The following is a 15778-nucleotide window of genomic DNA, read 5'->3' on the forward strand; positions in this document are numbered from 1 at the left end:
GCGGGCCGCAGGGAGGGGGGGGCGAGGAGCGGGATTGGCAGGGGCGAGGAGGCATGATCAGCAGGGGCCGAGGCGTCCCGGGAGGGATGCCCTCCGGAGAAGTGGAGTGAGGGCACTGCTCTGGTTCCTTTGTGTGCCCACCGTAGCCGAGCTGCGGCCGCAGCGCCCTTTCTCCTTGTCACCTGCTCCAGCCCTCTCTCCAGCCCTTGTTCCCAGGTTAAGGATGATGCTTCAGCCTTTGGGATTGGGGGGTGGGTGCTGGCAGAAGGCCTGAGAGCAGAGCTGTGAGACTGTGTTTCTCAAAGTGTGGTTGTCCGGTGCACCTTCCCCAGAATTCCCTGGCTTGACTGTTTAAAGCCCCATTCCAGATCTTGGAAATCCGAATCCCTGGCGTGTGTGTGTGTGTGTGTGTGTGTGTGTGTGTGTGTGTGTGTGTAGCTTGGGAATTTGCCCTGTTGGGGTGAGGGGGTGTCTTCTGCCCAGTCCTGCTCGCAGGCACTCAAAGGTTGAAGAGCTGTCATAATCTGGCCTCTGGATCAGGTCTGCCCCCAAGCCCCCAGGGCCAGCCCATGTCCTTGTTGGGGCCTTCTGGTGGCACCCCCAAAGCTCCTGCTGGTGCATGACGAGAGAAATGCCCCTTTGGGTTTCACTATTTAGCCAAACACACATGCTTCCCTCTGCTCACCACATGGAGTCCTGTAAAATGTGTAATATGGATTATACCTCATTATAAAACATTTTTTACACATTGAGGAAAATTCCCTGTTCATAGGAATCCTACGGTGAATTCTCTTTCAAAATAAATCATCCTGTTATACAGTTAACAAGTCCCTGATTTATTTTGTACAAATGGAGAGTCTCACATAGATACTTTGTTCAAAACAAGTCAGACCTGCCTGGCCGGTGTGGCTCAATGGCTGAGCGTCTACCTGAGGTCACAGGTTCGATTCCCAGTCAGGGCACATGCCTGGGTTGCGGACTCAATCCCCAGTGAGGGGCATGCAGGAGGTAGCTGATCAGTGATTCTTTCTCATCATTGATGTTTCTATCTCTCTTCCCCTCTTCCTTCCTCTCTGAAATCAATAAAAATGTCTTTTAAAAACCACAAAAACAGCCCTAGCCGGTTTTGCTCAGTGGATAGAGCATCAGCCTGCGGACCAAAGGGTCCCGGGTTCAATTCCAGTCAAGGGCACATACCTTGGTTGCAGGCTCCTCCCCAGCCTGAGCCCCAGCATGAGGCAACCAATCGATGTGTTTCTCTCACATCATTGTTTCTTTCTGTCTTTCCCTCTCTCTTCCATTCTCTCTAAAAATCAATGGGAAAATATCCTCGGGTGGGGATTAACAAAAACAAAACAAACAAAAACAAGTCAGACCTTGAATGAAAGCTACTCTTCTAGCCTTAGAATAGATTTCTGGACAGGGAGGGGCAGTAGTTGAGAACACCACATGGGGGCAGTATAGAGCCATCCTTTACGCTGGGCTATTCACTTGCCAAGGATTCTCTGGGGTGCTTTTGGAAGACAGAAGCAGCTAGTTGGTCAAGAATAGTCCAATTCCACCCGAAGTCACGTCCCAGGGGAGAATGTCCCCCCACACACACACACTCTGAGTCCCTAGGAGTGTGTCCCTGGACCCTGTTGGCAGGTGGTCCAAGGGCACCAGCTCCCTCTCCTCTCAGCATCTCCTCCAAGCCCAGGGTGGCAGAGGTGCAGTCCTCACCAGCTTCACGTCATCACCTCCTGCTCCAGGGATTGGGGTCAGGGGGTCAACTAGCCTCCCTTGGACAGTGCCCCCCCAGTTTGGCAGCATAGGAAAGTCCTCAGGAGCCATCCTCTCTCTCCTCTGTCCTCTCTCCTTCCCAGCTTTCCCCAAACACTTCTGCAGCTCCCCGCCTCAGCCCCTAAGTCTACGATGGTCTGGCCCTGTCAGGGCACATGCCTGGGGCAGAAGGAGGCTCCCAGGCCAGAGAAAGGAGGAGTCACCTCTGCCCCCTTAGAGAGGACAGAGCACGAGGCCACACAACACCGTTGTCGCCCCTTGAGCAGGCAGAGGAGTGGGCTGTGGAAACCCCAGCCAGGCGGGCGGAGAGGGGGGATAATTTAGCAGGTGGCCTCCTTACTCCCAGATCTGTTACCATGGTAACCTGGTTTTTTCTTTAAAAAATGTACAGTGCCAAGAGGAGGAAGATGGCTGACAAAATCCTCCCTCAAAGGGTGAGTGCCTTTCACAGAAGCCCCCAGCAGACCCCCACCCCTTGCTGCCCCACCTCATTTGTCTCCCCTCCCCCTAAGGAGCAGAGCTTCAGCGGTCACAATCACTTTTACTTTTTGTTTAAAAAGCTAATTAAGAAGTGAGGCTCCCCAGGCCAGAGGGAGGGGGTGGGATAGAGGGAAGGAACAGAACCCAAAGGGGTAGCATCCTGGGCCTGGGGTGCAGTGGACTGAATTGCAGCGGTCCAAACACATGCTGAGCTCGGGGGGCGTCGGCGGGGGGATAGCTGGTTTAGACATCAGTTGGAGTGACTGGGTGAGGTGCCAGGGCAGAGGCAAGCAACCACATCCCCTAACTGCCTCAGGGACACCAAGGTCCTAGCCAATTTGCAGACACCCAAGGAAAGCCCAGAGGCTGTGTGACAAAGGAAAGGACCAGAGGAGGAGGTGAAGCCCGAGTTTGTTGGGGTCCATGGTGGCTCTGGCCTTCCCTAATCATGAAATGCATGGGTCTCCCTAGAGCAGCAGTTCTCAACCTGTGGGTCGCGACCCCTTTAGGGGTCGAACGACCCTTTCACAGGGGTCGCCTAAGACCATCGGAAAACACATATATAATTACATATTGTTTTTGTGATTAATCACTATGCTTTAATTATGTTCAATTTGTAACAATGAAAATACATCCTGCATATCAGATATTTACATTACGATTCATAACAGTAGCAACATTACAGTTATGAAGTAGCAACAAAAATAATTTTATGGTTGGGGGTCACGACCACATGAGGAACTGTATTAAAGGGTCGCGGCATTAGGAAGGTTGAGAACCACTGCCCTGGAGGGAGAAGCAGTTTTTGTCCCTATACCTGAGACTGCTACTGCTGGGTACGCAGTCCTGGGGAGAGGTCCCATTCTCACTCTCAGAAGTCCCAGAACCAGCCAGCTCCCCTCCATCTCTGTACCTGGAAGCACGTGATACGCACACATTCCACCTACAAGACTGGCTGAGCCCCTGTTCCCTGCCTTGCTCCTCCTCTTCCAGATCCGGGAGCTGGTCCCTGAATCCCAGGCTTACATGGACCTCCTGGCGTTTGAGAGGAAACTGGATCAAACCATCATGCGGAAGCGGGTGGACATCCAGGAGGCTCTGAAGAGGCCGATGAAGGTGCCTTGGTTTAGGGGTGGGAAGGCGCTCTACGTCCTGTTCCCAGAATGGAGATGTGGGGTTGCGGGAAGGGCACACAGTGCTTGCTCTGTGGGACACTCTTTATTTCTACAGCAAAAGCGGAAGCTGCGTCTCTATATCTCCAATACGTTTAACCCTGCGAAGCCCGATGCTGAGGATTCTGACGGCAGCATCGCCTCCTGGGAGCTGCGGGTGGAGGGGAAACTCCTGGATGACGTACGTCTTGGCCCAGGTCTCTCCAGGTGTCCTGGGGTGGGTATGGGGCTGGACTGAGGACAGAACTAGATGTTTGCACTGAGGGTTAGGGAGTCAGCCCTGCCCAGGGTGGGTGGCCTGGAGGGACATCAGGGGTGCAGAGGCCTGCTTCTAACCATGCTGCCCTACCCAACCAGCCCCACCCCCTCCCAACTCATTCTGCCCCCATGGTCCCTGTTCTGCCCCCACAGTCCCTGTTCTTCTCCCACAGCCCAGCAAGCAGAAGCGAAAGTTCTCTTCCTTCTTCAAGAGTTTGGTCATTGAACTAGACAAAGACCTTTATGGCCCTGACAACCACCTAGTTGAGGTAAGACCCAGACCCCATATTGCCCTAGAATTGCCACCCTTCCACAGGCCCAAGTCCTGCAGTCCCATCAGCTGCACAGATTTGCACCAGGGACCACCCTAGAGCCCCAAGCCTCACCAGCCCAAATGGGCCTGTGACGTGACCCAGCTCTTCTCCCCTGGACAGTGGCACCGGACGCCCACCACCCAGGAGACGGATGGGTTCCAGGTGAAGAGGCCGGGGGACCTGAGTGTGCGCTGCACGCTGCTCCTCATGCTGGACTACCAGGTCCGTGCCAGTCCCCCACCCTTCAGGCACCATGAGGCCTTTGGCCACCCACACCCTTTCTCTTAGACAGGTGGGCGAAGGCCCCCAAGGTAGGCATCCCAAGAGACCCATCCTCACTAACCCCGTCTCCAGAAGCACATTTCCAAGGAGCCCAATCACCATGTCGTACCCCCCACTTCCACCCCAGTCCCAAGCTGCCTGGCTTTGAGCTCTTTCCACTCCCTAATTTTCATGGTCACCTTTTCACAGCCTCCCCAGTTCAAACTGGATCCCCGCCTGGCCCGGCTGCTGGGCTTGCACACGCAGAGCCGCTCAGCCATCGTCCAGGCCCTGTGGCAGTATGTGAAGACCAACAGGCTGCAGGACTCCCATGACAAGGAATACATCAATGGGGACAAGTATTTCCAGCAGGTACCCTGAGCCCAGGGACGTGGGGAGCAGACAGAGTCACCGGTAGGGGAAGTGCCTCTACTAAGGTAATACCACCCCTATCTTTAGATTCTCAGGTATTAGAAACCATAGTCACTCTCTCAGAGCCAGAGACCAGGGTCCTAGTCCAGGCCCTACCATGGTGTAGCTCTGTGCTGCATTTTTGCCATCCCAGATCAGAGAGGAGTGGAACCCCAAAAAGCTCTCAGGAATGTAATATTCTTGGCACTCAGAGTTGGATCTCAGGGGGTCTGGTCCTGGGTCCTGACTCTGGGTGAATTACTTGGCCATTTTGAGCCTTGTTCCTTATCTGTCCCATCTAACCCACTGGGCAGTTAGGAAAATCAAATTGCTATGAAAGGGGTTTGACAAAAATTCTACCAAAGTAGAGATTTTTTTTTAATCCTCACCCGAGGATATCTTTTTATTTGTTTAATTTAAATATATTCTTATTGATTTCAGAGAGAAAGGGAGAGGGAGAAAGAGATAGAAACATCGATGAGAGAGAATCATGGATCTGCTGCCTCTTGCACAGCCCACACTGGGGATCGAGCCCGCAACCTGGGAATTGAATCGTGACCTCCTGGTTCATAGGACGACACTCGACCACTAAGCCATGCTGAGGATATCTTTTTAAAATATATTTTTTATTTCAGCGAGAGGGAGGGAGAGGGAGATAGAAACATCAGTGATGAGAGAGAATCATCAATCCACTGCCTCCTGCACACCCCCTACTGGGGATCGAGCCTGAAACCTGGGCATGTGCCCTGACTGTGAATCGAACCATGATCTCCTGGTTCATGGGTCAGCATTCAACCACTGAGCCGATACTTTTCCCCCAGTGACCTTTTTAGGGAGAGTGGGAGGGAAGAGGGAAAGAGAAACATCAATGTGAGAAACACATTGACTGGTTGCCTCCTGCATGTGCCCTTATGGGGCTGGGGATAGAACCTGCAACTGAGGTATGTGCCCTTGACCCAGAATTGAACCCATGACCCTTCGGTCCACAGGCTGACGCTCTAACCACTGAGCAACCAGCCAGGGCAGTAGAGATTCTTCTTAATACATTTTAAATAAATACAGCAGATAAACCTGAGGAGTAAAAAGAACAGTTGATGTTTATTGAGCACATACCACGTGTCAGGCAGGTATGTTCCAAGCACGTTGAGTGTATTGATGCACTGAATTCTAACCACAACCCTGAGAGAGGGGTACTACTATTATCCCCATTCTAGAGATGAAGAAACTGAGGTCTGAGTCATTAAGTAACTTGCTCAGGCTGCAGAGTAAGTGGTGGGAGCAGGATTTGTATCTAGGCAGGCAGACCCAGGGTCCATCCTCAACCACTGCACCGCACCAGCCCATGGGCCCCTAGTTTCAGACCCGTGAATCAGATGCTCCTGGCTTCTTGTGGCCTTTCCAGAAAGGATCTAGAACTGTAGTTATGCTCTTTCCAAGCACAAAAGAGTGACCTCTTCCTCCTGCCTCAGATTTTTGATTGTCCCCGGCTGAAGTTTTCTGAGATTCCCCAACGCCTCACAGCCCTGCTGTTGCCCCCTGACCCAATTGTCATCAATCACGTCATCAGGTGAGGCCCCTGCTTGCTCCTCAGACCGGGGAATCATTTCCTCCTGTCCTGCCTGTCCCGCCCATCCCAATGCCCCCTCCCTCCCCACTGCGCCTGCCCTGGGGCCCTTGGCCTCTGTGGGGGCAGGTGAACTCCAAGGGCTGGACTTCCTGGCAGCGTGGACCCGTCGGACCAGAAGAAGACGGCGTGCTATGACATTGATGTGGAGGTGGAGGAGCCACTGAAGGGGCAGATGAGCAGTTTCCTCCTGTCCACGGCCAACCAGCAGGAGATCAGCGCTCTGGACAGTAAGGTGGGGCCAGAGCCCAGAGCTGCAGTGGGATGTTAACCCAGAAATGACAGAGTACAGACAGAATAGACACGAGCATGGGCCTATGGAGAGATGAAGGACTTAACACCCCCTCCCCTGGGACTGCAGAGACCTGGGGCCCGAGGGACTGTTCTTCCAAGGAACAGCAGCAGCCCTTCCCCCATGTGCCTCCCTCCCCCTCCCCCCTTCTTCCACATCACCACAGCCAGGTGAAAGCTTCTGTCTTTCTACCTGTAGATCCATGAGACGATTGAGTCCATAAACCAGCTCAAGATCCAGAGGGACTTCATGCTAAGCTTCTCCAGAGACCCCAAAGGCTACATCCAAGACCTGCTCTGCTCCCAGAGCCGGGACCTCAAGGTGAAGGGGACTTGGGGAGCACTGGATGGAAGACAAGCATATCAGGAAGACAGTAAAGGTTGTACACAGGGGCAGGAAGGGCCCGGGCTCAGGGCTGACTCCATTCTCCCTCCCAGGTGATGACAGATGTGGCAGGCAACCCTGAGGAGGAGCGCCGGGCTGAGTTCTACCACCAGCCCTGGTCTCAGGAAGCGGTCAGCCGCTACTTCTACTGCAAGGTGTGAAGGGGCCCGGGCACCTCAGGCCCCTCCTCACTGAGAAACTTCCTTCCTCAGCCTCCAGTGCCCTTGCCACTCCACCATGTCCCTCACCTCCTGGGAGCCCTCCCTGCTCCCAGATGCTCTTCCAGGGTGGGCAGCGGGTGGTTGGGGTCGTCCTGTCACTCACCAGCAACACGTAACCCTGCTCCTGCTCTGATTTCTCTAAAGATCCAGCAGCGCAGGCAGGAGCTGGAGCAGTCGCTGGTGGTGCGCAACACCTAGGAGCCCTGCAAATGAGCACTGCGGGCCAGGGCCGCCTGACCCAGGCTCTGCCAGCACCCCTCTGCCCACCTGTGGGAGGTGGGGAACTGGATTAAAGGTCATTCATCTGCTAGCAGCTGTGTGGTCATTGGCAACTGGGAGAGAGGAGGAAGGGGGAGGCAGTAGGTCCCTCTGGGAAAACTCCCCAGCCCCTCCCTGAGATTCTTCTCCTGACTCCGTTTCCCTAGACCTAAAATCACTTTGGCAGAAGACACTTTTTAATCACATTTTCTTATTTTAAAAAAAATACAGCCACAAGCTCTCCATCCATCTTGCCTTGCCCTCCTGGGGCTGAGGCAGAAAGGGGAACCACCTGGCAGCCCGAGGCTAGGTGCTGTTGCCCTGCTCCTGCTCGAACAGGGCCATGGCCAGCTGGGCCCGGCCAGCCAGCCCCTCCAGGTTGCTTAGGCGGCAGCGGTGATAGAGTTCCTCACTGAGCCGAGGGCTGCAGTCCCGCAGGGAGAACTTCTGCACCAGCCCTGGCTCCACGGCTCGGAAGAGGTGGAGCCCTGAGAACCGGAGGAACACATCCATCACCTCCAGCCCCTCCAGGGCTTCCTCCTCTTCCTGGCCTGCCAGTTCAGCAGCCAGCCGTGCGCGGGCAGCCAGGTAGTCGGCATTGTAGAAGCAGCCCTCCGCGGAAGCCTGGCGGTCAAACCGGCCTCCTCCAGGACCCCCCCGGGCAGGGTCAGCACCAGGAGGGGATGGGGGGTCAGGGCCAGCCCCCGGGGGAGACTTCTGTGGTGCCAGAGCGGGGTGGAACTCCTGGAAATGGACGGGGAAGAAGGCCTGCCAGCCAGAGATGGCATTCATGCGGCAGCGGTTGAGCACCTCTGGTCCAGGCCGGGTCCACACAGTGGTGAGGAAGAAAAGCGTGTCCACCGGGTGCTTCTTGGACACCACGTCCATGAGCCGTACCTGGGAAGGGGCCTCCGCCCGCACTGCGAGCCAGGCCAGCCTCGTCCCAGGGTACCGTCGCTCCAACTCGGCCACTGCAGCCTTCACCCCGAGAAACGGGTCCAGGGCCCCTCGGCCACCTTCCTGTGGCCCATAGACCAGCAGGAGGGTGAGCAACACGTGCTCTCGTGGCTCCAGAACGCTGGCCGCAAAGGCCTCGAGGAAAGCAGGGGCCAAAGCAGCTTCCGCCACCAGGAGCGGCAGCACCAGCTGCACACGGGTGGCCTCCGTGACATAGGGCATAGGCAGGATTTCCACTCGACTCAGCGGCCGAAGCAGGCTGACCCTGCGGGCCAGAGCCCGCCGGTGCCCACGCTGCGTCACAGCTTCCAGCAGTAGGTCCAGGGTGTACTCCATGCCCCGCGCTGGGTCGAAGCGCCGGTAGCCATTGAGCAGCCGCTGCTTCTGGAATCGCAGCCGGGGCTGATAGCGCCGATTCAGCTGCTCCAGAGCCGTCTCCACAGCATCGCCCACGTCCGCCCGGCTAGCTCCTTGCAGTGGGCACTTGGGCGCCCCATCTGCACAGGAGAAGGTGTGCTGTTCTGTGAAGTAGTCCCAGCCCAGCACCTCAAATCGAGAGCGTGGTGTGAACGGGGCCGGGAGCCCCACAGGCCAGCTCAGCCCTGCCTCCCCCTCGGGGGTCAGCACGGTCAGGTTCCGGATCTGAGCCTAGGGCAGGAGGGACACACAGTTAGTCAAACCGGGGGAGCTAGGTAGTCCACAGGACCCGCCCCGCCCTGGGCTCTGCGCTCTGTCCTGACACTTAGTGGGGTGCCCCTTGGCTAACCACTCAATTCCCTGTACCTTACATTCTTCCTCTATAAACGCAGTAGGCATATGAATTACACCCCCTGTACACAAATGCAGTGAGGAGGCCGGCGGGGAGGAATGTGCTTTGGCAGACAGACCTTAAAGCATCCTGAAATACAATGCTCAACGGCTCCCCCTCCAAAACCCAAAGTACTCGCATCCTCCTGAGAACACACCTTTGTGTTCACCTGTTCTTCACCTCTGACAACCCCACAATAAACTAGAATATTCTTCAAACCCTTGGTTTTTTTAGGACAGTGATAGAAATTAGGGGACTTTGGGGTTGTGGCCTCCTTGGTGGAGAGGCGCACTGTTCCGAGCCCTGACCCTCACAGTTCACCATCAAACCCTTCTAACTGCATCCGGGTCTTTCCAGGAGCTCATCTGATGATTGGCCTGGACCCAAGAGCCCCTTCTCTCTGGAGCTGTTTTAAATTTAGGTACAGTTAGCCCTAGCCTGTCTGACTCCATGGATAGAGCACTGGCCCGAGGACTAAAGGATCCTGGGTTTAATTCCAGTCAAGGGCATGTACCTCATTTGCAGGCTTGATCCCCGGCCCTGGTCGGGGCACATGTGGGAGGCAACCAATGAATGTGTCTTCTCTCTCTCACATCGATGTTTCTTTTTCTGTCTCTCCCCTCCCTTCCACTCTCTCTAAAAATCAATGGAAAAATATCCTCGGGAGAGGATAAAAAAGAATTTAGGTATGGTCAGCTTCTTCCTACCCTACCAGCCTCCCCCTCATTCCAGCCGACCCGGCTCACCTGCAGTTGCTCTATTTCGCTGTATGTCTGCTCCAGCTCCAGAGTGCTGAAGCGCTTGTGGAGCCGGTACATGAGGGTCCCCTCCGATACAGGGTGCACTGCAAAGGCACTCAGGAAAGCCGAGCTCCCCTCCTTCTCCGGGTCTCTATTTTTGGCCAGTTCAAATGAGCGATACTGCTGCCCCTAGAGGGACCAATCAGACCAATCAATCCCACACACGGAGGGCTGCCCGTCTCAACCAGCCCTGACCAAACCCAGCATTCACCCCTATGACTGCTGCTGCCGTGCAAGGACAGAGGAAGCGGAGGCTCAGTCCAGTGTCCCCTTAACCTTGGCCTTACTCTCACTGCTAAATTTTGGAAAAAACAATGTTCAGTAGGCAACTAAGGGTACCCTCTTCCCCAGAGAGCCCTACTGTTTCTCCAGGGAATGAACACCACGAGCCAGCAAGTACTCCTACGATGCTGGTCTCAAAGACAGGGCAGCTCTCAGGGCTAGAACAGGGATTACCTCACTTCTCCAAGAGAGTAGCCATCTCTAGAACATTCCCAGATTGTTCACGACTGTGCGTGTGTCAGGGCAGATGGATGGAGGACTGAGGAGGGGGCACCTTTCTATCTTCTCACAGGGTCCCTGACAAGATGCCCCCGGGGCTAAGACTGCCTGAGGGCAGCAGGGCAGCCAGAGGCACACTCCCTATCTGTGAAGGGCAAACCAGAGGCCGCATGTGCTGCTGGGAAGGAGCCAGCATCACCTAGCCTGGAGACCAATCCCTCAGTCACTACTAAGTTGTCAGAGACCCGGACAGACTTGAAAGGGCTGTCACCTGGTGCTGTGAGACACAGCCGATACCCAGAGAGTCGATGAGGCAGCGGCCAAGCCACTCATCAGGACGGGCACTGAGAATGTCCCCTCGGCAGCCATCCAGATGTGGCCGCAATCGAAGCAGGAGACTCCGAGACAACAGGTAGCCAAAGCCCCCATGGCAGTACCGGGCCTGCTCGCCGGCGCCAATGAACTCCTCCGCCCGGCCCAAATACAGGTCTTGGTTGATGCTGAGGTGGCCAGCAAGGGCTGCCAGGCGGGGGGCCTGCACATACGTGTCATCCTGCATGATGAAGAACCAGTCGTAGTCGGCCCCAAAGTGTGTGTGGAGATGGCGCAGGGTCTCCGACATGAGCCAGGCCGGTCGCTCGTCCCCATGAGATACCACCTGCATCCCTGCTGGAGCCCGGGCCCCCCGCTGCCCAGTGAAGTAGAGCAACCGAGGGAAGTGGTGGGCCACTGTGCGGTTCACAGCCACGGCCAAAGTGGACAGCGTGGCCCGGGAAGTCAGGACAGCCACCAGCAACCGCTCCCGAGAGCCCAGCTCTGTCTGGATGTACCGAGTCCTGTGGAGAGACCGGTCTGTCAAGGGTCAGCTCCCTCATCTCAGGAACCCAGGTTGTATAGCATACACATCCCTCTAGAAATGAGGTAGTTGAAGGTGAGAAAAGAGAAGAGACCTCCTCATCAGTATTAATTAGCTCCTGGAGTAAGCATCCTCTGAACAGCTGACATTGGGGAGGGGCTTACTAATGATGGACTAGACGAAGTAGATGCAATTCCTACCCTATCTAAGAACATCCAGCACTAATGTAACACCAATAGGTGAGACTTTCTTAGACTGAGGAAGCGGGGGAAAAAAGAAATAGAACCACGATGGTAAGAATTGCTCCACGGGCCCAACACAGATTACCACTGAAGGCAGAGGCAAGGCCTTAGAGCAGCCCTAAAGTGGGGTCGGGGGCTATGCACACATGCAGCTCTCACCTCAGCACCTTCTTGTAAGGCTTGTTGGGATCCCTATAGTAGGGAACAATCCGGGGTTTGAACTCTTCATCACTTTGGTCAAGCCCAATTCTTGAGTCAGGATTCTGCAGGCCTCCTGGTTCCCCCATAGCCTCTACACAGGGATCTTCTCCCTCACCCTGGATCCAGGAAACCCGCAAGAGGCTCAGGCTGCATCCCAGAGACAGCCCCAGGATGAGGGGCAGCGCTGGTCGCAGGAGAGCCAACAGGGAGCTCAGTCGCATGGTGGTAGGCCCTGCTGTGCGCATGCTCCGGAGGGCACAGCCTCAAGGATCACTCAGTGGGTTGACGGGTGCCAGGCCAGTGGTAGGCATGCAGTTTTAACCAGGGAACCTGGGGTCCATGAGCTCAGCAGCAGAACAAGGCGTGTTTGCTTCCAGGCCCAGCATCCCCAGTAAGCTGGACGGTCCCGTCTTCACAATCCTGTCTGGCTGATCTCCAGTTATCAAAGTGCCAGATCTAACCCTCAGTCCAGACGGTAATAAATATTAGACTCCAATTCGCCCACTAACGGCTTATGGCCTGTCTTCCCGTAGAAAAGGGAGGCAACAACACTCACTCCTGCCAAACGTAACCCAAAAAGGCCCACGCACATCTGTAGACCAAGTCACGAGCCAGCAGCAGCTGCTACAGAAGGGGTCAGGGGAAAGCACCTGCTGCATCAGAACAGGGCGCCACCCGAGGCGCTGCCCCCTACCCTTCCCCAGAGCCTGGGGACCCTCCGCCCAGTCAGGAGGGGGCGAGAGCCACTGGCATGGCACACGGAAGCTCTGCCCACCCAAATGAGGGGGCAGAGAGCGAGCCCCAGCCCCCAGCTCTCACAGGGGCACGGTGGCTGCCGGGGCCATTTTGCAGCACCTCCTTCCCCAAGCCCAGATGCTCAGAGGCGGTGCTGCCACCTCCCTCTCCGGGAGGACAGGAGGCAATTAGCAGTAACTGCGGAGGGCGGTGTCAGAGCCCCTCGCTGTCCCGTCGTACCAGGGCCCCAGGTTCCCAAACCAAACCAAGCCAAACCGAGAGGCCGAGGAGCGGCTCGAGGCCTCGCGGGTTCTGTACAGGCTGGCCGCGGCGCTCCCTCTGCGATCACGGACCCATCCCAGTCCTGGAAAGAAGGCCCAAGGCGACTGTTAGCTGTTAGTCTCCAAACAAACAAAACCGGCTGCGTCACGGAGCTGCCGAGGGCGGGGGACTGAGAGGAGGGCCAGGACCCCGTGCCCGGGGCTTCCGCGGGGCCGCAGGGGGAGGCCCGGCAGCAGGCCCGGGGCGAAGGGGGGAGGATGTGACCGCCGCGAGCAGCGCCGTCACCGGAGCAGGGCGAGGGCGTGGGGCGGGGGGAGGGCGGGAAGGAGGAACAGACCCCAGGTCCCGCCGAGGCGCCGGCTCCACCGCGGCCGCTGCCACCTCACGGCCCGGCCCCTCCTTCCTCTTCCGCCCGCTGTCAGCCCGTCTCTATGGTGACCGCATCCGGCCGCTCGCTCCGCCGCGCCCTCTCTATGGTCTCCCGGCTCCTCCTCGGGACCGCGTGCCGCCGCCCCTCTTGAGCCAGCGAGCGCTCCACAGCTGCTCCTCCGAGTGGCCCTGGGGGCCGCAAACCTTCCACCCCAACTCCCATCCCAACTCCCATCCGCCCTGGAAAGTACCCCCCAGTGATCACGGTTCCGCCCCGGGACTCTCCCCGCGGCTCCGGAACCCGCCGCTCGGCTCCGTCAGGCGGCCAGGTGTTGCCCTGGAAGTTGCCGGCCATCGTCGTGGGTACCGAGTGCCCGGGCCGGGCGGGTGGGCGTGGTCCCTCCCTCGGGAGCTGAGAGTCTCACACTGACCGGCAGAATACACACGGGCAGAAGTCCCGAGCTGTCACACGCGCCACGGCAGACACGGCGAGTCCCGTGGGAAAACACGACAGGACGAATTAGAGTGGGAATTTGGGAAGGCTGAGAATCCAGAGTTTCAGTGAGTCACCCAAACGAAATGTGAGTTTTCCAGGTAAAAAGCCGAGCCCAGAAAGAGGAGAGAGGCTGGCTGAGAGAAGACCTGGGGAGGCCGGGGCAGCTAGGGCCTGGAGAGGGGGGAACACAGCCCGGGGCCGGCGGGGCTTCTGACAACCACCGAGGCTCCGGCCAGGACGGCACATCCTCGGGGGTAAGCGGGAGGTGTGCAGGAGCAACTTTGTTGCCAAATGTTAAAGGGGAAGAGCCAAGAACGTCAGATGCCTTGCACATTGTAAGACAGTATCACACCAAGTAACAATGGTCTGTCCCGGGGCTTTACCACGTCCTACTGGCCCAGCCCGTGTGAATCAGTGGTTGAGCGTTGACCCATGAACCAGGCAATCACAGTTCCAATCCCGCTCAGGGCACATGCCTGGGTTTAGACTCCATCCCCAGTTGAGGGCTGCAGGAGGCAGCCAATCAATGATTCTCTCATCATTGATGTTCCTATCTCTCTCCTTCTCCCTTCCTCTCTCTGAAATCAATGAAAACACATTAAGAAAAAAAAAATTGCCCTATTGAACATTCATGTAAGTGAAATATATTTTCTAAAAAAGTGTTTGCTATTAAAAGGGAACACCAAAGCTAATAGAGTTTAAGAACCATCATTCTAGGAAGTATATAAGATAGAACTCACCAGGACTGCTATCCTTTGCTGCGTTTTGATCTTATCCTCAGACCACAACTTGAGCTCCCCTCAGCAGCTGGCACATAAAAGGTGGTAAATGACTTGTTAGAAGAAGCTCTAGAAAGGAGAATAGGGACAATCACCTGGACGTGGGATGATAACAGGTTCCAGATAAGCATTATCCAATAGAAATATAATCTGAGCCACAAATGTGAGCCATATATGTAATTTAAATTTTTCTTATATATGTCTTATTATAATATTAAATATATCCAAAATATTTCATTTTTTAATACATATATTTTTACTGATTTCAGAGAGGAAGGGAGAGGGAGAAAGAGATAGAAACATCAATGATGGGAGAGAATCATTGATCGGCTGCCTCCTGCACGCTACTGGGGATGGAGCCTGAAACCCAGGAATGTGCCCTGACTGGGAATCAAACTGTGATCTCCTCTTTCATAGATCAGGGCGACACTCAACCACTAAGTCACGCAGGCTGGGTTCCAAAATATTATTTCAACATATAACCAATATAAAAAGTTGACATATTTTACATTCTCCCTCCCCCCCCATATGCAATCTTTGAAATTGAATGCATATTTGATACAGCTTATCTCAATTCAGACCAGTCACATTTCAGGTTCAAGTTCAAGTGCTCCATAGCCACATGTGGCTAGGCTACCACAGTGAACAGCACAGTTCCAGACCCTTCTCACTGAGTTCCTAGGTAATTCTGGATGAGATGTTTCCTTCCTTGGGTCTCATTTCTTCATATTTAAATGACGAGTTCAGACCTAGTGTTCTTGCTTGCAGCACTGACCTTCTGTGATTTTTCATATTTAGCCAGTCCTTCCCTACTCTACCTACCTCTCTCTCTCTCTCTCTCTCTCCCCATTTCCCCATTTCTTCTCCCCTCATTGCCAGATCTGTTCCCTGAAAGATATGTAAACCCTGGGTGAGAATGGCAGAATTTCTAAGTGGCCAACAAGTTTTCTAAGCCACTCATGCTGTGCTGAAGGAAGACTGCCAAGCAACTGTCGATTCATGAGAAATCCTGGAGATGATTGGTGGCTATGTAGGTGGCTTCTTGAAGTAACTGGTTATAACCTGAGCCATTTTAGAGCTGGAGTTCTGGAACCAGCAAATTCCAGCCTTAAATCCTGCCACTGTCTCCTACCAGCAGTGATGTGTTATTAACAGCTCTGTGCCTTTGTTTCCAATATGTAAAATGGTAATAATACCCACCTTGGGGTTTGTTGGGGGAGATTAAATGGATTTGCATAGCCCTAACCTGTTTGGCTCAATGGATAGAGTGTCGGCCTGCGGACTCAAGGGTCCCA

At 55.2% G+C, this 15778-nt stretch overlaps 2 protein-coding genes across 4 annotated transcripts; one reads left to right on the forward strand and one right to left on the reverse strand.

Moving 5' to 3' along the window:
- The first annotated feature begins 2113 nt into the window (after positions 1–2113).
- Positions 2114–7509, forward strand: SMARCD3 (SWI/SNF related, matrix associated, actin dependent regulator of chromatin, subfamily d, member 3). Its single transcript, XM_005880081.2, has 11 exons — positions 2114–2216; positions 3256–3378; positions 3493–3615; positions 3866–3961; positions 4127–4228; positions 4478–4639; positions 6148–6245; positions 6402–6537; positions 6793–6915; positions 7032–7133; positions 7344–7509. The coding sequence occupies exons 1-11, from the start codon at positions 2166–2168 to the stop codon at positions 7395–7397; spliced, it is 1170 nt and encodes a 389-aa protein (XP_005880143.1). The 5' UTR covers positions 2114–2165; the 3' UTR covers positions 7398–7509.
- A 127-nt stretch (positions 7510–7636) lies between these two features.
- CHPF2 (chondroitin polymerizing factor 2) lies at positions 7637–13273 on the reverse strand. 3 transcript variants are annotated; one of them, XM_005880080.2, is made up of 5 exons: positions 13177–13273; positions 11781–12921; positions 10795–11359; positions 9969–10151; positions 7637–9062 (listed from the first exon to the last, which is right to left on the reverse strand). In XM_005880080.2, exons 2-5 carry the CDS (start codon positions 12065–12067, stop codon positions 7764–7766), a joined length of 2334 nt encoding a protein of 777 aa, XP_005880142.1. In that variant the 5' UTR covers positions 12068–12921; positions 13177–13273; the 3' UTR covers positions 7637–7763. The 3 variants fall into 3 exon arrangements, with proteins under 3 accessions (XP_005880142.1, XP_014383698.1, XP_014383699.1); XM_014528212.1 differs by having other exon boundaries at positions 11781–13270; XM_014528213.1 differs by lacking the exon at positions 11781–12921 and having other exon boundaries at positions 13177–13227.
- Positions 13274–15778: the final 2505 nt, after the last annotated feature.

This window comes from Myotis brandtii, unplaced genomic scaffold (genome assembly GCF_000412655.1).
Source record: "Myotis brandtii unplaced genomic scaffold, ASM41265v1 scaffold624, whole genome shotgun sequence".
NCBI lineage: Eukaryota > Metazoa > Chordata > Mammalia > Chiroptera > Vespertilionidae > Myotis > Myotis brandtii.